Source organism: Dryas octopetala, chromosome 3 (genome assembly GCF_963921425.1).
Source record: "Dryas octopetala chromosome 3, drDryOcto1.1, whole genome shotgun sequence".
Taxonomy (NCBI): domain Eukaryota; kingdom Viridiplantae; phylum Streptophyta; class Magnoliopsida; order Rosales; family Rosaceae; genus Dryas; species Dryas octopetala.
In genome coordinates, this window is record NC_141368.1 from 4811299 (window position 1) to 4831829 (window position 20531).

Here is a 20531-nt window from a genome sequence, read left to right on the forward strand (position 1 = left end):
TTATTATGATTATGATGCTCACAGCAAGAGTTGTGGCGCCTGCTATGCTCATAAATTGCTTCCCACATCAATTATTTTATTCAATATTAAAGTAGTTAGATTGTAACTTTCTAATAGTGGTGCCAATATCCACTTGATCTAACTTCTCTGAGTCACTCAATGTTAAGGACTTTACGCGTTGAAAAAAAAATTGTTAATGCCATTATAAGTTTCAGTAAAGAACGGGAACTATCATAAACAATTAGTTTGTTGCCCACCAACTGCGGGAGCTAGTTGAAGATGTAGGTGTAAATATTTGAACATTTAATCTAAAAGTAATTGATGATGAGTGTGCTCTAAATACACGGATGTAACATTTATATCAACATATCAAGTTGGGAAAAAAATATTTTTTAATATTTATATTCTCAAGTCTCAACATGTTATGTCAAGTGTGAGTGTGTGACGTACCATTGAACTTGACATGTGAATTTACTACTATGATATTATGTACATGTTAGAATATCCAAGCTAAATTAATGGAAATGAGTGGAGAAATATAGAATATAATTTATTGTGGTACAAAGGTGAGAATAGGCAATGTTAGATATTACACTCTTCTGTGATTAGAGTTTGATATTATGATCTCAAACACATTAAAAAAGGAAGAAAAATTGCAGATAGATATCTTAAAACAGACATGGGTAATTAAACAGAAAATTAGTAATGGGGTGCAAAACATGATGATGTGATCAAGTGGGTCACAGTAACACTCTTCTAGCCAAAAACATAGTATGTACGAGATGCTTGATGCTTTTATACGTTTTTAGAATGTAAAACATTAGAAAAATGGAAGAATGTCTGTAACAAGATTGTTACCTAGTCAAACCTCTAATGGATAGAAGGGTAAATCCCAAAGAATAACGTTTTTAAGATTTCGATCCTAAGAACGTGCATGACATGATTGAAATTAAACATTAGGCGCGCTCCTGATTGTTGCATATATCTTGCCAACAGCGACAGGTGTCGCAATCCCAAAACGCCATTCAATTAGTTTATGCAGAGTATAATTCAGGAGCTCTGCATCTCTGAGTTTCTTGGTTCCTAAACGACAATTACTTGTTGATTAAACAAAGACAAGAAGAATAAAATAAGATGAAGAGGCCAAAGCAGAGCACGTACAGCTAATGCAATGCAACAGCAGCAGCATCAAAATTGAGACACAATTAGATTGAGTGTCGTCGACCCAACCACCATTGGCAAATTAAAATGTCGGTCGCAGCATGCTCCGCCATCATAGCAAATTAGCAATGCATTCAATTCATCAGTATCGAAGCTGATTATTATTCTTATCCGTTAAAGCGTAAAAGTTGTTTGCGTTAGATATGCTGCTGTCAAAGGCAGCAAAGTGCCACAGCCACACAGAGAGAGAGAGAGAAAGATAGAGGGGACATGAGGACATTCAATCCCTTTTGCTTTATCCTTTTTCTCCTCTTTTTTTTTTTTTTTTTTTTTGTTCTTTTGTGTATTGTGTATTGTGGATGGGCTTTGTTTGGTGTGTGTAGGTCAAGCTAACAAATTCTTACTTACCCCCATTGTAAAAACGAAAACAATAAACGAAAACAATAAGCAATACAATAATCTCGAATTGGGTTATCTGTATTATGTGATGATATTGCCAAAACTAATTGCTTTAACACTACTACTTGTCTTACTACTTTAACCCCATTTTAATTTAACATACCCTTTGAGTTTAGATGTAGTTCCTCCAGATATCAATCAACATCAATTATAAATTAATAAGAGCAGACTAATTAAGTTTCTAATAAGAGAGAGAGAGAGAGAGAGAGAGAGAGAGAGAGAGAGAGTGAGCGTGCAAACACGACATAGACAAAGCGGACCACGTTAGAATGAGGGCCATTGGTCGGTTGGTGGTGTTGAACAGCTTCAGAGAGTGCAGACCCCTTCCTCTCTTTGAATCAAAGACTAACTCATATTCCCCTTGTTTCTCTTACTATACTACTCCAAGTCCCTAGGACCCTAGCTACCTACATTACATAGCTCTCCATCAAAAACCCAATACCTCTCATACGTACTCTTTAATTCATACCCTCCTAATCTACTACTACTCTTTTATCATGAGGAAGCTTTGTCCCAATTTGGACCGTGAAGATGGCCTGGAAACTGTGCTCGAGGTCCCAATCCCAGAAGAGATGTTCGCCTCCACAACCAATTGCAAGAACGCCACCATTTCATGGCAGAACATGAAGTCATGGATGAAATCATCAAACACCGAGAGATCATCACAACCACACATCAACACCGTCTTTGGAAGCAAAAATGCCGAGATCCAGCTCTTGCTCGGAGTCATCGGAGCACCCTTGATTCCCCTTCCCATTCCTAATGACCACCAACCCATCAACCGCAACATCAAAGATCAACCCATTGTAAGTAATTAATTAGTACCCACTACCCAATTATAATATATACAAGCTTTCAACGCTTAATTGGTCAAATATTGTTTTGCTTATTATGTGTTTGGTGATACGTAGGAGGCTTCGATGGCCAAATACATAGTGAAGCAATACATAGCGGCAGTGGGGGGAGAGAAGGTTTTGAATTCCATAGACAGCATGTATGCTATGGGCAAGGTGAAGATGGCAGCCTCGGAGTTTTGTACCGGAGAAGGGTGCTTGAAAAATAGTAACAAGGGGAAGGTGAAGAGCTTGATCAGATCGGTTGGGGATGGAGAGATGGGAGGGTTTGTGCTGTGGCAGAAGAGACCAGACCTCTGGTGCTTGGAGTTGGTGGTGTCTGGGTGTAAGATTAGCGCAGGGAGTGATGGTAAGGTGGCTTGGCGCCAAACCCCTTGGCACCACTCCCATGCTTCCCGAGGCCCTCCTCGTCCCCTCAGGCGCCTTCTTCAGGTATACAACGTCCCTCTAATAATAACTCATCATATAATTAGTATTAGTATGTGAATACTGTAAATATCCATTATATCTAAGAATTTCTCTATATTATTACGGTTAATTTGTAAAGTTAAAGCAAAGCATAGTATTTAGGGGATTTTTCACTGATTTTGATGGTGATTATGGTGTTTTTTGACTTGTCCTAACTCCTTAGTGCGTTTGGATGAAGTAGTTTGAAATTATTAAGGAATTCACAAATGACGAAATTTAAAACGATGTGATTTAAAATTCTAGAATATGTAAATTCTCTTGTTTGGATAACATGTAAACATAATGGAGTTTAAATACGAAATTTATGGTAGTTTTAATTTTTGATATATCAATTCAAAAGAGTGATGGTGATGGTGATGGTGATGGTGATGGTGATGGTGGCAACAATAAAAATGATGTTTATGATGAGTTAACCATATTGGTAGGGGTAATGGCCCACAAGCGGTAGGAGAAATGGTGGTGGCTAAAATTGGGGTGTTGGCGGTGGCAGTGGCAGTGGCGGTGGTGGTGTTGGAAATGGCGGTGATGGTGGTGGCGGCGGTGACGGTGATGGCGGTGGTGGCGACGGTGATGGCGGTGGTGGCGGTCTTGGTGTTGGTGTTGGTGGTGGTGTTAGTGGTGGTGACGTTGGCGGCAGTGATGGTAGTGTCAACATGGTCGACACGACTTATTTTTCTTTTGTAAAAATTGAAATTTTGAAAATGACACCAATTTAGGTGGAATTTAAAGTTAGAATTTACAGCCTTCAAATCTCAAGTTTTTTTCCACCTAGAATTTACAAAATTCTGTATTTATTAACCCAAACAAGGAAATTAGAGCATGTAATTTTTTAAATGCTGAGTTTTGTTTAAATTCTGAGTTTTTTTCCTCCATCCAAACACACCATTAGGAATTTATATGTTGGACTGTCCCCATCTATTATTCTGTTGTCCACTTCCATGTGGGTCCTAGTGCACGTTGTTAGAGCATACTAGAATTAATTATAATTGTACAACATTCTCACACTGGAATCAATTAATTAATTATTAATTATTGTGATTAATGAACAGGGTCTTGATCCAAGGTCCACAGCGAATTTATTCAGCAACTCCGTTTGCATTGGGGAGAAAGCAATCAACGACGAAGACTGCTTCATACTTAAACTGGAGGCTCAACCCTCCACACTAAAAGCAAGAAGCAGCAGCAACGTGGAGATAATACGACACACCGTTTGGGGCTACTTCAGCCAGAGAACGGGCCTCTTGGTCCAACTCGAAGACTCCCACCTCCTCAAAATCAAAGCCTCCTCCGGAAACGACCAAAGCGTTTTCTGGGAGACCACGATGGAGTCGTTCATCCAAGACCACCGGACCGTCGACGGCGTCAGCATCGCGCACGCGGGCCGGACCTGCGTGTCGCTGTTCAGGTTCGGCGAGAGCTCGGAGGGCCATTCGAGGACGAGAATGGAGGAGGCTTGGGCAATTGAGGAGGTGGATTTTAACATAAAGGGGTTGTCCATGGACTGCTTCTTGCCTCCTGGTGACCTCAAGAAAGAGGAAGAAGAAGAAGCTCGGTGTGGTGGTGGTGGTGCTGCTGGGGTGGTAGCTACTAGTAATAATAATAGTACTAATAATGCCAAATTACCATTCAAAATTCGATCTGCTTCTTCGAGAATCAGTGCTTCTAAAGTGGCTGCCATTGATGTTGATGATGATGACTCAGAATCAGAAAGCAGCAGCGACAGTGACGACCAAGAACTGTAAATGAATTCGTGTTTCATTAAATTTTGTACATATTCCATGACCATGTTCATGTTTCTTTTATTTGTTTATTATATAGTTTTGATATTTGTAGCTAGAGAGATATGGGTTGCTAAGTGGGATGGGAGTCTAGTAGTTGGAGCCCAGCCCAAGTTCAAATTCTTGTAAACAACAGGCCCAACCCACTGCCACTGGGCCCATTTCGTTATTTTGAACAAAACTCGGGGTAGTTTGTGATATTTACGAAAAACCGTAACTATAACCGTCTTGTATAGCGCGGTTGTCGAATTCTTTAGAAACATTTACTGAGATTCTATAAATTTCTCCCCAAGAATCACATTCACAAATTTCGCACTCTCAGAGCAAATTGTCGAACGATGTCGCTGATTCCGAACCCGTTCGGGCGCCGATCGCACGTATTCGACCCGTTTTCACTGGACGTTTGGGACCCCCACCACCACCACCCAATAATGGACCCCTGGTCGTTCCGCTCGCTCTCAGACCTGTCATCGTTCAGCGGAGGCGGGTCCGAGACGGCGTCGTTCGCGCACGCTCACATCGAGTGGAAGGAGACTGCGGCGGCGCACGTGTTCAGGGCCGACCTTCCGGAGCTGCGGAAGGAGGAGGTGAAGGTGGAGGTGGAGGACGGCAAGATCCTCCAGATCAGCGGGGAGAGGAAGCGCGAGATGGAGGAGAAGACGGACACGTGGAACCGCGTGGAGCGCAGCAGTGGTCGGTTCTCGAGGAGGTTCCGGCTGCTATGGAGAACGGAGTGCTCACTGTCACTGTGCCCAAGGAGGAGGCCAAGAAGGTCGATGTCAGGTCCATTGAGATTTCTAGTTAATTAAAGCTTAAAGATCTCTCTAATGTCTTGGTAAGGATGTTATTATGGTAAATAATTGTATGTATTGTAGCTTGTGTGCTTGATCAAGTGGCTCTTTTGGACTCTTGCTTTATATAATATTTATACATTACACATTAGACATTAAAAATTAAAAAATAAAACTTAAAAAAAAAAAATATATCCTTCTAATGAAAAAAAAATGTAGGACGCCTTATTGTAATGGATATAATTTTACGCTTTTCTCTCCTTTTAAATAAGACCTAACGGCCTTCAAATGGATGACATCTTCCTATGTCGTTTTGGTATAGTAGTAGTTCAAACCTCTCAGAGAATGAGGTTTGCTCAATCATCTACAGCAAACTCCCCTCTCTGCCATTCTTCAATTACTCAGTCACTTTATAAAGAAAAGGCTCTTGAAACGATTTTCGAGCTTATACTGGAAAGCCAATAAAAACAAAGAGTACTATGATGCTAATGGAACTCGAAACCCAGCTGATAAGAAGCAGCAAAAAAAAGCAATAATCCCAATCAAGTACCCAGATGCTCAATTCTGAGAAAACCCAGGGACATCAACTTATGAGATTGTCTTTTGAATACAAAAGTAACTAATAATTAGCAAAACAAAACGTTTATAATAATATTTTCAACTTTCAAGTGCACAACAAGAAAGTAGAGACTAGAGACCATAACTCAAAACTGACAGACGCATAGACTGGGAATTGCAGAAACAAAACACACAAAACGACAATTTATTTAGCATAAAACGACAACAAAAAGAGAAGTGAATTGGCAAGGTAGCTCGGATGAGTTGAGTTGAGTTGAGAATTTAGCCGGAAATGTCAATGGCCTTGACCTGGGGTTTCTTCTCCTCCCCCTTGGGCACCGTGACAGTGAGCACCCCATTCTCCATGGTGGCCTTAACCTGATCGAGCTTAGCATTCTCCGGCAGCCTGAACCGCCTCAAGAACTTGCCGCTGCTCCTCTCGACCCGGTGCCACTTGTCGTTCTTCTCCTCCTGCTCTCTGCTCCTCTCCCCGCTAATCTGAAGCACTCTTCCTTCCTCCAATTCGACCTTCACTTCCTCCTTCTTCAGCCCCGGAAGGTCCGCCTTGAAGATGTGGGCCTCCGGAGTCTCTTTCCAGTCGATGCGGGCGTTGGCGAAGGCGGAGGTTTCGCGGGCGGCGGAGGAGTTGGGGACGTTGGCCAGAGCGCCGCCGAAGCCCTCGAAGGGGTCCCAGATGTCCAGAGAGATCGGGTCGAAGATGTTGCTTCGTCGGCCGTTACCGAAGAGACTCAGAGCCATTGTTTCTGACGGGGATAATGGGTTTTGCTTGGAGTTGGTGTTTGGTGAAGGCGGTGACAGAAATTTGATTGCTTTGAGTAATGAGCTTCAGACGATTTTTCTTGTTGATGAGGTTGATGCTATGGAGAGTGGTATATATAGAATGCCAAAGAAGGTTCAGGCACTTTCATGCTTCTTTTGGAATGGAATTTATGTTTTATCTGAAACAGAGACTTCCATAAGCTTCTACCATCTTCTTCCGCAATCGAGCAAAGCAACGCTATTAGTGTACGTGTCACCACGGCAGATTAATTGGGTTGGTGGGCTTTTCAGCCCCAAACCCAACGGGAGGTTAGTGGGCTATATTTGTTGTCAAACCATACCAGCCTGGGTAGTAATACAATTTGGGTTAGTTCTATTTTGGGCCATATATTCTCAGAGCTGGGCTGGGCTTTACTCGTAATTAGATGAGGTACTTCTGTTAATTACTTGCAGATAATCAATAATTTGTTAGAGAATACAGAAATCGTGACACATAAACTGCATGCTTCAAGAAATCAGCTGGTCTTAACGTGTACAAATGTTGTTGTTGAGGCATTTTGATCATAAATATTGCATGTAGTGTGTTGTTTCGTAAATACCTTCTGCTGCAATTGTTCACTATAAGATACATGCATCCAAGAATTGGAATTCCATTAAACTCACATTAGACCTTACCTTCCAATAAACTCACATAAAACCTTACCTTCCATTAAACTCATACTAGAAAATTAGAGGAGGTAGTTTCAATGGATGATGAAAGGCCAATTCGTCCTCATATACTCATCTTCCCACTCCCACTGCAAAGTCATGTGACTACCACGCTAAAGTTGGCAGAGCTACTCTGCCTAGCTAACTTCCATGTTACCTTCCTCAATTCCCACTTCGTTCATAATCGCCTTCTTCGTCACACAAATATCCAATCCCAGTTCACACGCTACCCTGGATTTCGTTTCACGACCATTACGGATGGTCTACCAGAAAACCACCCACGCTCAGGTGGTAGAATGTTAGAGATGTTTGATTCTTTGAGGTCTGTGACCAAGCCACTATTCAGAGAGATGGTGGTTTCTGGTGGTCACTTGGGTTTGGACTCAAGCTGGCCACCCATAACATGTATTGTGGCTGATGGAATCATGAGCTTTGCAATTGATGTTGCCAAAGAGATTGGAGTCATGGCCATCTCTTTACGTACCATAAATGCTTCCTGTTACTGGGCTTATTTTTGTATCCCAAAACTCATCGATGCTAAGGAGCTACCCTTCAAAGGTATATGGCCGGCTATATTTTCTCTTTGATAACAAATTTGGTGACTATTGTGACGGTACTACTTATTAATTGTGTGTGAATTGACATGTTTTAGAGAGCGAGGACATGGATAGGCTGGTAACATGTGTGCCGGGAATGGAGGGTTATCTGCGGCGGCGAGACCTCCCAGGATTCTGCAGAACCAGAAATCTTGGTGACAAAACTCTGCAGTATGTAATAAGAGAGAGCCAAGACAATGCCAGAGCCGACGCACTCATAATCAACACATTTGAAGAACTAGAAGCACCCGTACTCTCTCGTATACGCACTCACATTCCCAACACATACGCCATTGGACCCCTACACACCCACCTGTGCTCAAGGTTGGCATCAATGGAAGCAGCAGCATCAATTGCATCCAACAGTCTCTGGGAAGAAGACAGAGGCTGCATTGCATGGCTGGACGCCCAGCCCCCAAAATCAGTTCTCTATGTTAGCTTTGGAAGCATAGCAGTGATGACAAGGAACGAGCTAATGGAGTTTTGGTATGGTTTGGTGAATAGTAGGAAGCGGTTTTTGTGGGTCATGAGGCCTGACTCGGTGGTGGGAGAAGGCAGCGGACAGGGTGAGGTTCCGGCGGAGCTAGTGGCGGGGACGAGGGAGAGAGGGTACATGGTGGATTGGGCACCACAAGAGGAGGTCCTGAGTCATGAGGCCATTGGTGGGTTTTTTACACATAGTGGTTGGAACTCAATCTTAGAGAGCATAGTGGCTGGGGTGCCTATGATGTGTTGGGCTTACTTTGCTGATCAAATGGTGAATAGTAGGCTTGTGAGTGAGGTGTGGAAGCTTGGATTTGACATGAAAGATAGGTGTCACAGAGTGATTATTGAGAAAATGATTAGGGATTTGATGGGGGAGAGGAAGGAGGAGTTCATGAGATCAGCAACTGAGATGGCAAAGTTGACAAGAGCAAGTGTGAGTGAAGGTGGATCTTCTTATTGTAGTTTAGATCGTCTGATTGAGGACATTCGGAGGAGGAGCCTGCAACGAGCTTCTAATTGCTAAAGCTTATGTGAAAATGCTAACCATCTTTACATTTTGGGCTAGGCAACATTAATGAATAAATCAAAAGCATTAATTTAGAGGAAATCTTATAGTGCAAACACAAAATCTCAAAACAAACTTAGCTTTTAAACATATTGTTTATTGAATACTCAAAATAATTTGAACAATAACACATGGCTTCTTATGAGTGGTTGGTCTCACCATGTCAGCATATTGACGTGGTAGGACTGTCCCACCCAAGTTTTTCTCCCTGCCTTAATAATACCTGTTGCAATTGCTTTGCAAATTTTAAATTGCAAGCAGTGCAAATTATTAAAGGAGCACACAGCAAACAGACAACTTGCTAGGACTGAAAAAAGTAACAATAAGCCAAATTTGGGGTTCACTGACTCAGAGTTTGGAAAACAAATGATTATAATGATAAAATATGTTTAACCAAACCATCCAAGGATTCGTCTGAGGAGCCACCTTGTTTGATGCAAAGATTTGCCTTGTCCATAAGTTTTATGGCTCTGTCTCTGATCTCTTCCCCTTCTTTCTCCAACATTAATTTTCTAATTATTCTTTCAATCTCTCCTCTCTCAATACCATACTCTAAATGCAACCCAACCTTCCAAACATGGCTTACATATCTTGCATTCACCTTTTGATCAGCTAAACATGGCATACAAATCATAGGGACCCCCTCGCAAATACTCTCCAATGTAGAATTCCAGCCATTGTGAGTCCAAAACCCTCCAACGGCTGGATGGGCCAACACTTCTTTTTGGGGAGCCCATTTCACAATGTGCCCCCTGTCATCCAGAGCCTCAAGAAACCCACTAGGTAATGGTTCAAGCCATTCTGAGCCATCGATCAATCCGGGTCGAACCACCCACAAGAAGGGTTGGTTGCTGTTGGCTAGTCCCCAAGCTATCTCCAAAAATTGAGCTTCCTTTATTGCGGCAATGGTCCCCAAGCTAACATAGATAACAGATTTTGGTGTTTGAGTGTTTAGCCAAGTAATGCAACTTTGGTCCTGTGTTAATGAGCTACTTGAAGAAGAGGCTGCAGGCCACTTGTGAAATGGGCCTATTGGGAATATCGGAACCGGGAATTTTTGCCGAATTGTGGTCAGTGCATGTTGTTCGAGGTCTTCAAAAGTGTTAAAGATGAGTCCATTTGAGGCCTGAGCTTTATTTGAGAGGCCAACTATTAGTTGATAGTATTTATCCGGGTCACAAGTGCTCACCACCGGAATGTCTTTGACTTTGAGAGGTGGAAGCTCTACCACCGCCTCTTCTAGTCGAGAATCTAATGCCAAATTTGAAATCAAGACAAAATATAAGTTTTTCTAATACAAATTGAAACTATTTATTTAGAAATATGATACAAGTGGAACATGACAATATGTCGTGGACAATAAATTTAAATTATTGATTAAATTAACTTTCGACCTAAATGTGTGGCCAAAATTCACATCAATCTTAGGTATTAGACAATTAGGTGGACCTACATATATTCCCTACCAATTACACCAAGAAATCAAGAACGAAAGTGCACCTTGAATGGGGAGGTAAGCCTTTTCTCGCAGAAGTGGAAATGTGTCATAAACAGAAAAGGAAGTGACACCCCCAGTCTTCAACACAATATTAGGGAGCTTAAGGCTGTCAGCAACAGATTGAGAGAAGTGAAAGATAGAGTCAGAGATTAAGCAAGCAACAGGCTCCTCCTCCTCCTTCTGATCTGAAAGTACATGAGAGTGAGACAACAACCCACTCAGGCATTCCCTGAAAGGTTCGACACATTTAACATTTAGAAGAGAAAAAAGATAGAATACATCCTTTGTGGAGGCCTCGACATCAGTTTCAGTTAAACCATCAGGGATTGAGTGGAAGGTGAAGTGTGGATGGGTTGAAGGGTTGAGAGAGTTGAAGTTGGTGTGGATGATGGTTATGGAGAAGCCTTTGGTGTGTAGAAGGTTGGCAAGCTCTAGCATTGGGTATAAATGGCCTTGAAGAGGCAGTGGGAAGAGTATCAATCTCCGACCCAATTGCTTCCTCTGCTCCATTAGACTAGTGTTTGTGTTTGACTTGTGTCTCGGTCTGTGTTTGCTTTGCTTATATATGTACGTCATTCTTGGCCAACTTCTTTATTTATAGTAGTATGTGGTAGAGAGACTCTTTCACGGGCATGCCCAATGTGTTTGCTTTGCTTATATATGTACGTCATTCTTGGCCAACTTCCTTTATTTATAGTAGTATGTGGTAGAGAGACTCTTTCACGGGCATGCCCAATGTGTTTGCTTTGCTTATATATATGTACGTCATTCTTGGCCAACTTCTTTATTTATAGTAGTATGTGGTAGAGAGACTCTTTCATGGCGCATGCCCAATTTAGTCGTATGTGGTATGGAGAGCAGTTTTGCTCACCTCCTTTAACTCAGGTGTATGCTCACCTCTCATTTAAAATGCTGCCATGTGTTTAAAAAATTAATCATGAGTTAATCTATTATATTTAATTATTTATGATATTATAATAATGAGAGAGAAAAATAATTTGACAATTCTTTTCTACTTTTATCCTTATCTTTTATTACTCAACTTTTTCCACTTTTTTATTACCTATTAATTTTTATTTTCTCTTTTATTTAATTATTTCTAATAATTTTTGCTTCTTTTGTTTTTTTTGTTGTTCTCCAGTACGCCTCTAGTATCTAAAAAACCACATGCATTTAATAATTTTTGCTTTTTTTTTTTTTTTTGTTCTTTTCTAGTATGCCTCCAGTACCCAAAAAACCACATCCATTTTTTTTGGGTCTTCTCATGTAGTATACTTTTTATCTACTTTTTTAATTAATTAAAAAAAATAATCCAACAACACTTTTTTTTTTTTTGCCTAAGAATTCTTCTTTCTTGTCTCATACATGACCTTTTCAGATCAAACAAATTCTTAGGTCAATCCAAGGTGTTGCAGCATTTGAAGAGAGAAGAATAGTTGCAACGACATAATTTTTTTTTTTTTTGAACTCATGTAACTTTTTTATTGGATTTTCTATGTATGTAAATGAATTGTTTAGATTTTTGTTTGGCCAACATTTTAGATTAAACTTTGCAAATGAGTTTTTTGTTCGAATTGCAAATGTGTTGTTAGAATATTTTTATTTTTTAATTAATTAAAAAAATAGATAAATGTGTATACATGAGAAGACCCGTAAAAATGGATGTGATTTTTTGAATACTAGAGGCGTACTGGAGAAGAGCAAAAAAACAAAAGAAGTAAAAATTATTAGAAATAATTAAATAAAAAAGAAAAGAAAAATTAACGGGTGATAAAAAAAAGTTGAGTAATAAAAGATAAGGATAAAATAAGAATGAGTTGTCAAATTAAATAATTAATTTTTCTCTCTCATCATTATAACATCATAAATAATTAAACACAATAGTTAACTCATGGTTAGTTTTTTAAACACGTGGCAATATTTTAGATGGGAGGTGAGCATACACATGAGTTAAAGGAGGTGAGCAAAACTGCTCTCGCAATAATATAAAGTAGGATTCTTCTCAACTCCAACAGTGTGCCGTCGTACCGTGCACTTTAAATTCATTACTGGAGTATAATTTTGTAGGTAATTATTGAGTTCCGTGCTTTTTTTCTTTTGCTTGCAAATATTGGTGAAAAATTGATCACATACAAAATTTACAGAGTGACGTTCAGTAGTTTAGATACAAGTACTAAATCAACATCAAAAATATTAATTGAGCTTTGGTGGTCTATTGATACCGTGTAAAAATCTCATGAGCGTGACTCATTCTTAAAACCAACTTATAAAGGGAGGATTTTTCAAGACTTATACACTGTATAAGTCAATTGTATTATAATAATGTGAGATATTTAACATTATATTGATCATGATTCAATTTACACTTTTAAAGTAATGTTATATATAGTAAAATATGACATATTTATAAGGAAATTAGAGATGCAATTAGACTATTAATGCTAATATTTGGAAATATCAACTATGTGCCATTGAGGTGGGGAATAAACTCACAGTGGGAACATATATAAGCTTCATTGATTAATTTTCATGAAATGACCGTGAGAGCATCAACTAGCCACTGATTTTTCTAAAAGCAAAGCTTATATACTTTCTACACCATATATACCGTATACAAAAATATTATTTTTACCGTCTCCTTTCTACTTTCTCATTCTACATTTCTATCTTATTTTTGCAAAAAATACTTGTAAAGTAAAGATATATTAAAGTAAAGATATATTAAAGTAGACGAAAAAAAAAAAAAAAAAAAGGTAATGCTCGGTGTACCATGTCTTGGTACCACTTAATGTATTATCTTTCTAATAGAGATGAGACCCACAAATACAAGTGGAGTTCATCTCTATTAGAAAAATTGTACACTAAATAATACCAAAATATAATATCCCTAACATTTAAAAAAAAAAAATAGTGGTGACCATCGTTTATTGATGTATATACAGTATTGCAAGGCAATCATTACATCTAGAGAAAAACAATAATGCAAGGCGATCCATATTATTGATGGATCTACTGATGTACCCATTCTTTTCTCAAATATCTGTGCATGGAGCCTACTTATATGTATACATGTTGTGTGGTCCTGTTGTGTGGTCCTGTTGTGGTCCTGTTGTGCGGTCCTATTGTGTGGTCCTGTTGTGTAGTCATGTCTTTTCCTTAGCATACATCGTCGGGGACGAATCCACATACAAAGGTGGGGGTCGGGCGACCCTTCGGAGGCCAGCCGAAAAGCCCACAACACCCCATCTCTCTGGACAGCGACCCCCCGAGTGTCTGGATAACAACCCTTACGACCTCACTTCTCTCAACCTAGGGGTGGTGATGATTTGGATGCCTGGTGAGTAATGAGAGAGAGAGAGCTGAGAGTTGAGAAAGTGAGAGAACAGAGACCAAGAGTGAGAGGCTGGTGATGGTGATGATTGCCTGAATACTGCTGACTTAAGGCTACGTGGGCTGGGCCTAGTTGAAAAGGAAACCAATTGGAATCGGCTAATACCAGTTGGTGGAGCAGCCCTTTTAACGAAAATGTTATTTTTTTAAGTTGATTGTTAATATTACTAAACCCTTAAGTTCGGCTCTAGGAAAATTTGTTTGTTTGTTTTTTTTTTTTTTTTTTTACACTGATTGACATTGTTAAGAGCATTTAATAAATGACATATAAATATCAATTTAAGAAAAAAACAAAATGGCCAAATGGTCTCAACGCCTCACCTGCTCAATATTTTTGAGAATTCTTCTGAGACAAAAAAATCTCTAGAATTTACTAATTTGTGTGTGTGTGCAGTGTGCCCCTCACTTAGTCACTCTCATTCTCTTCCTTAATTAAATTTCCCAAAACCCACACCACTCAGATCCAACCCACTAACCCAACCTCCACCACTGAAGCTGGTCACCTGCCCAGTCCCTAAAAAATTTTGTCGCCGCTTCGCGGCACTAAGCTCCACCTGACATAACCCCCCAAATTGGGAATTCTAGATTCGTCTCTATACATCGTATTCCATAGCCTTAACTTTCCACTTTTCCAGTGTTTACTAGTTGGAAAACACCAATTACCATCAGCCGATTCCAAACTTCAATTATTCAGTCTTAGAGATATCACCAATGAAATGGAAATGGAATGAGTAGTGCTTACTTAGTGCTTACAACTCTTTAGGCTTCTTTTTCTTTTGGGCTATTTCTATGGCTCCCAGTTAGGCTCTGGACTCTCTTTTGGGCCTATAAATATGAGCTGCAGGTAGCCTTGTTAAAATGGGAGCGCTATGGTAGTTTTTCTTATCTTTTAAGAAATAGGGTTGGGTGCCGCTATTTGGACTCAATTTTTTTATTAGTAGCTCCAACATACTTTCTACACCAAACTAAATATTAGAAATTAAAAAAATGTATTAATATAACCAACAATTTTTTCACAAATACCCTTACAACAATTCAACATATACACCCAACACTACCCAACTTATTTCTACTCTCTAAACCCAATAAACTCACCCAACACCATCACTACCATTACCATCATCACCACCACCCAATACTTGCTCATTACATAAAATACCTCCTAATCCTCCTTCATTCCTTCTTCTTCTTTTTCTTTCTTTATGTTTTTTTTAGATACAATAGAAAAAAGAAAACAAAAAACAGCCAAACATGATTTCTATACCCCAATCTACAGATTGCACAAACCTCCACCCCCTCCTCGATCTTCTTTTTTTACTGCAGAGACCCCACCCCCCAACAGTCCCCCTCCTCCTTCCCCACCCACCCCCACCCAAAAACAGTCATGCGTCTCGCCATCTCCCCAGCCGATCTAGACGTCGGCGACATCTTTTTTTTCTTCTCTCTCTTTCTTCCACTCTTCGATGTGCTACAATAGAAGCCAACATCAGAGAGGAATCATTGTAATAGTGCTGGGAGAGAATTAAAAGCCAGAGCTCTAAGATGTTTTTCTGCAAAGTGAAAAGCATGCAAGTAATATAATGTATAGTTAGAGGGATGAATAAATGAAGATTTTTTTTATTAATTAGTATATATGTCCTTATTCATCAATTTACATTACGGTAGAATATGAAATTATATTTTTATTTAAGTGTTGGGACCATTAATGAATTAGTTGGGGCTAAATAGTGGCACCCAAAAGGGTTGTATGAAGAAGGTGAAAGAAAAGTGATAAGGGTAATTTGGGAATATTGGGGTGAGATGAATAGATTGATAATTTTTTCAATTTGATGGTGGATGGTTTAATAAAATGGATGGAGAAATAGGAGTGGAGGGGTGATAGTAGCATCACTCATTTATTGAACTTCACTGGTCATTGTTGCACTTGTGATGCTTTGCAAATATTTTGATCATAAAATTTGTATTCTCCTAAAACAAAAAAATTAATAATGTTTTGCACTGATCTTGGTAATCATAATATTGATCGAGGTATGGTCAATGTTAAAGATACAATTGCCTTGCTAGTTTTAAATAAAAAGCAGGACAAAATTGTACTACATTTAGCACTACTTAATTCATACAAATTTGTAGCCCGTTATACAACATAAATAAATTCCTCCAAGACCAAGTTTGGGATTCACCGACTCTGAGTTTGAAAAACAAACGATTCTAATGACAAAATATGTTTAACCAAGCCATCCAAAGATTGATATGAAGAACCACCTTGTTTGAAGCAAAGATTTGCCTTCTCTACTAGCTTTAAGGCTCTGTCTCTGATCTCTTCCCCTTCTTTCTCCACCATTAGTTTTCTAATTGTTCTTTCAATCTCACCTCTCTCTATCCCATGCTCTAGCTGCAACCCAACCTTCCAAACATGGCTCACATATCTTGCATTCACCATTTGATCAGTGAAACATGGCATACAAATCATAGGGATCCCCTCACAAACACTCTCCAGTGTAGAATTCCAGCCACAGTGAGTCCAAAAGAGCCCAACAGCTGGATGGGCCAGCACTTCTTTTTGGGGAGCCCATTTCACAATGTACCCCCTCCCATCCAAAGCCTCTAGAAACCCACTAGGTAACATTTCAAGCCAATCTGAGCCATGGATTAATCCGGGTCGAACCACCCACAAGAAGGGTTGCTTGCTGTTGCATAGTCCCCAAGCTGTCTCCAAAAATTGAGCTTCTTTAATTGCAGTAATGCTCCCAAAACTAACATAGACAACAGATTTTGGTGCTTGAGTGTTTAGCCATGAAATGCAACTTTGGTCCTCTGATAATAAGCTACTTGAAGAAGAGGTTTCTGGTAAACACTTGTGAAATGGGCCTATTTGGAAAATTGGAATGGGAAAATCATGGCGAATTGTGGCCAGTGCTTGTTCTTCAAGGTCTTCAAAAGTATTGAAAATGAGTCCATGTGAGGCCTTGGTTTCATTTGACAGTCCGGCTACTAGTTTAAAGTATTCCTCTGAGTCGCATTTGTTGATTAGTGGAAGGTCTTTGACTTTGAGAGGTGGAAACTCTATCACTGCCTCTTCTAGTCGAGAATCTAATATGCCAAACAAGTTGTCAAAGTGTGATGGTAAGTAGTGATAAGATGATCTCAACCAATTGGTAAAAAGACATGATCATGTAACTTTTGTTGGATTCATACAAAGCGATATATACTACTTACTCAAAATCATGCAATTACTGCTAGGTTCTAGATCAACCTTAGGCATTAGCCAATTAGTGTGGTACCAAATTTTCCTGCTATTAACCTTAGGCAACCAATTACCAAGAAAGAAAGAAAGTAATTAAGAAACCAAACCTTGAATGGGGAGGTAACCCTTTTCCCGCAGAAGTGGAAAAGCAGCAAAAACAACAAAGGAAGAAGCACCCCCAGTCCTTAACACAAGCCTTGGGAGCTTAAGGCTGTCAGCAACAGATTGAGTGAAGTGAAAGAGAGAATCAGAGATCAAGCAAGCAACAGGCTCCTCTGAATCATCAGACAACAACCTTGCCAAGCATTCCTGGAAAGGTTGAACACATTTAACATTTAGAAGAGAAATCAGAAGGACAAGATCCTTTGTGGAGGCCTCAGTTTCAGATAGGCCATCAGGGATTGAGTGGAAGGTGAAGTGTGGATGGTTTGAAGGGTTGAGAGAGTTGAAGTTGGTGTGGATAATGGTTATGGAGAAGCCTTTGGAGTGTAGAAGGTTGGCAAGCTCAAGCATGGGGTTTATATGGCCTTGAAGAGGCAGTGGGAAGAGTATCAATCTCCTGCCCTTCCTTTGCTCCATTAGCAGTCGGACTGTGTTTGCTCTGCTTCTGTTCTGTGATTTTTGACCAAGTTGTCTATATTATATTCTTGCTATTTGCTGGTTTACGCTTATACACTCTGACAGTCACACTTAAAAGTATATGGACGGTGGCCCATCATTTATTATATATGTTGCACATATTGCGAGGCAACCATGTATAGATACATACACTATCACACTAATGCAAGTTGCACAATCAACGATATAAATATTGGCTGTCCCTTCAAATTTTAATAAATTTTTAAATTCATCGAAATTCAAAAACAATAGTTAGAATTCTCATAAAATTTATTATGCATAAAAAATTCATTAAAATAATAAAATTCATTTAAATCTATTAAAATTCATCGTTTAATGCAAATCTATCAATTTTTTAAAATATATGTATTTTTAAGAAATTCATTAAAATCTGAGTTAAAAATACTTAAATTTTTATGAATTCATTGAAATTCTAATTAAGAACATCTAAATTTTGTTGAATTTTTAAAATTCATTAAAATCTAAATTAGGGATAACCTCATATACTATTGCTCATTTTTCCTCTAATATTTTATCCTTTTTTTATATTCTATCTGTATTTTTTTTTTTTTCTAGATGTGGACTCTTATCTTGAGAACAGATCGACATCAATTTTTTCTGACCATGCATTCTTTGAAAGCATCTTCGTTCATAATGATTCATTGTTATCAACCAAAGTTTAATAGCAATAAGGGCCATTGGTATAAATTTATTTGGTCCAATGGCATAAGCTGGGTAGATTACATACTCTAAGATTGAAAAACAAATGTTATAATGATAAAATGTGCTTAACCAAACCATCCAAAGATTGGTATGACGAACCACCTTGTTTGAGGCAAAGATTTGCCTTCTCCATTAGCTTTAAGCTTCTGTCTCTGATCTCTTCCCCTTCTTTCTCCACCATTAGCTTTCTAATTGTTCTTTCAATCTCTTCTCTCTCAATCCCATACTCTAAATGCAACCCAACCTTCCAAACATGACTTACATATCTTGCGTTCACCGATTGATCAGCAAAACATGGTGTACAAATCATAGGGACCCCCTCACCAATACTCTCCAATGTAGAATTCCAGCCATTGTGAGTCCAAAACCCTCCAACGGCTGGATGGGCCAGTACTTCTTTTTGGGGAGCCCATTTCACAATGTGCCCCCTCCCATCCAAAGCTTCTAGAAACCCACTTGGTAATGGTTCGAGCCATTCTGACCCGTGAATCAATCCGGGTCGAACCACCCACAAGAAGGGTTGGTTGCTGTTGGCGAGTCCCCAAGCTATCTCCAAAAATTGAGCTTTCTTAATTGCAGCAATGCTCCCAAAACTAACATAGACAACAGATTTTGGTGCTTGAGTGTTTAGCCAGGAAATGCAACTCTGGTCTTGTGATAATAAGCTACTTGAAAAAGTGACTGCAGACCACTTGTGAAATGGGCCTATTGTGAAAATTGGAACATTGGGGAATTTTGGCCGAATTGTGGCCAGTGCATGTTCTTCAAGGTCCTCAAAAGTATTAAAAATGAGTCCATGTGAGGCCATGGGTGCATTTGTCAGGCTGGCTATCACTTGATAATATGCCTCTGGGTCGCAAGTTCTGACCACTGGGAGGTCCTTAACTCTGAGAGGTGAAAGCCCTGTCACTGTCTCTTCTAGTCTGGAGTCTAATGCCATTATATGCCAAAATAGAAAGCAAATTAAATATAAGCATGTCAAGTGCAATCGTAAGTTGTGATTAGGCAGTAACATGTAATCACATAGGTAGATTTTGTTGGCCTGATACAAAAAGAAAGCTAGGCAATGTAAATACTGATTCCTCTAGTGCAACTCAGAAGTTGGCAACCAAAAGCAAAAAGGATAAAACAAATTTATCCCACATGTGTTCGTAATATGCATATTACGTACCAACTACCAATGATCAATTAAGCAAGAAAGAAATTTAATTTGAAACCACACCTTGTTTGGGGAGGTAACCTTTTTCCAGAAGAAGTGGGAATGCAGTATAAACAGTAAAGCAAGAGGCAGCCCCAGTCCTTAACAGAATCCTTGGGAGCTTAAGGCTGTCAACAACAGATTGAGTAAAGTAAAAGAGAGAGTCAGAGATCAAGCAAGCAACAGGCTCCTCTGAATTAGCATCAGACAACAAGTTAGCCAAGCATTCCCGGAACGGTTCACAACATTTTGCATTTAGACGAGAAAGAAGAAGGAGTACATCCTTTGTGGAGGCCTCAGTTTCAGATAAGCCATCAGGGATTGAATGAAAGGTGAAGTGTGGATGGTTTGAAGGGTTGAGAGAGTTGAAGTTGGTGTGGATGATGGTTATGGAAAAGCCTTTGGAGTGTAGAAGGTTGGCAAGCTCAAGCATGGGGTTTATATGGCCTTGAAAGGGAATTGGGAAGAGTATCAATCTCCTGCCCTTCCTTTGCTCCATTAGAATTTAATGGAAGCGGGAAGAGAAGTAGAAGAGATGGAAGAGAAGTGAGGGAGGAAGAGAGAAACGGGAAGGGAGGGAGAAGGAAGAGAGATTAATGGGAGAGAGAAATTGTAGGGAGGCATGCATGCACTTCATCTTCTGACAATGAAGTAGG

At 39.5% G+C, this 20531-nt stretch overlaps 6 protein-coding genes and 1 pseudogene across 6 annotated transcripts; 3 read left to right on the top strand and 4 right to left on the bottom strand.

Moving 5' to 3' along the window:
• Positions 1-2013: 2013 nt before the first annotated feature.
• Positions 2014-4694, top strand: LOC147289915 (replication factor C subunit, putative (DUF620)). The gene is made up of 3 exons (XM_086237719.1): positions 2014-2426; positions 2532-2906; positions 3992-4694. Exons 1-3 carry the CDS (start codon positions 2118-2120, stop codon positions 4682-4684), a joined length of 1377 nt encoding a protein of 458 aa, XP_086093845.1. The 5' UTR covers positions 2014-2117; the 3' UTR covers positions 4685-4694.
• Positions 4695-4949: 255 nt separating this feature from the next.
• On the top strand, positions 4950-5623 carry LOC147289916 (17.9 kDa class I heat shock protein-like; annotated as a pseudogene).
• Positions 5624-6095: 472 nt separating this feature from the next.
• Positions 6096-7064, bottom strand: LOC147289917 (18.1 kDa class I heat shock protein-like). The gene has a single exon (XM_086238809.1). The coding sequence runs from the start codon at positions 6826-6828 to the stop codon at positions 6352-6354; it is 477 nt and encodes a 158-aa protein (XP_086094935.1). The 5' UTR covers positions 6829-7064; the 3' UTR covers positions 6096-6351.
• A 531-nt stretch (positions 7065-7595) lies between these two features.
• On the top strand, positions 7596-9162 carry LOC147289918 (7-deoxyloganetic acid glucosyltransferase-like). The gene is made up of 2 exons (XM_086234929.1): positions 7596-8115; positions 8210-9162. Exons 1-2 carry the CDS (start codon positions 7596-7598, stop codon positions 9160-9162), a joined length of 1473 nt encoding a protein of 490 aa, XP_086091055.1.
• Positions 9163-9269: 107 nt separating this feature from the next.
• Positions 9270-11356, bottom strand: LOC147289919 (UDP-glycosyltransferase 76B1-like). Its single transcript, XM_086235388.1, has 2 exons — positions 10705-11356; positions 9270-10455 (listed from the first exon to the last, which is right to left on the bottom strand). The coding sequence occupies exons 1-2, from the start codon at positions 11276-11278 to the stop codon at positions 9575-9577; spliced, it is 1455 nt and encodes a 484-aa protein (XP_086091514.1). The 5' UTR covers positions 11279-11356; the 3' UTR covers positions 9270-9574.
• Positions 11357-16115: 4759 nt separating this feature from the next.
• On the bottom strand, positions 16116-17987 carry LOC147289920 (UDP-glycosyltransferase 76B1-like). Its single transcript, XM_086234882.1, has 2 exons — positions 17444-17987; positions 16116-17182 (listed from the first exon to the last, which is right to left on the bottom strand). Exons 1-2 carry the CDS (start codon positions 17913-17915, stop codon positions 16269-16271), a joined length of 1386 nt encoding a protein of 461 aa, XP_086091008.1. The 5' UTR covers positions 17916-17987; the 3' UTR covers positions 16116-16268.
• Positions 17988-18723: 736 nt separating this feature from the next.
• On the bottom strand, positions 18724-20374 carry LOC147289921 (UDP-glycosyltransferase 76B1-like). Its single transcript, XM_086234883.1, has 2 exons — positions 19900-20374; positions 18724-19607 (listed from the first exon to the last, which is right to left on the bottom strand). The coding sequence occupies exons 1-2, from the start codon at positions 20372-20374 to the stop codon at positions 18724-18726; spliced, it is 1359 nt and encodes a 452-aa protein (XP_086091009.1).
• Positions 20375-20531: the final 157 nt, after the last annotated feature.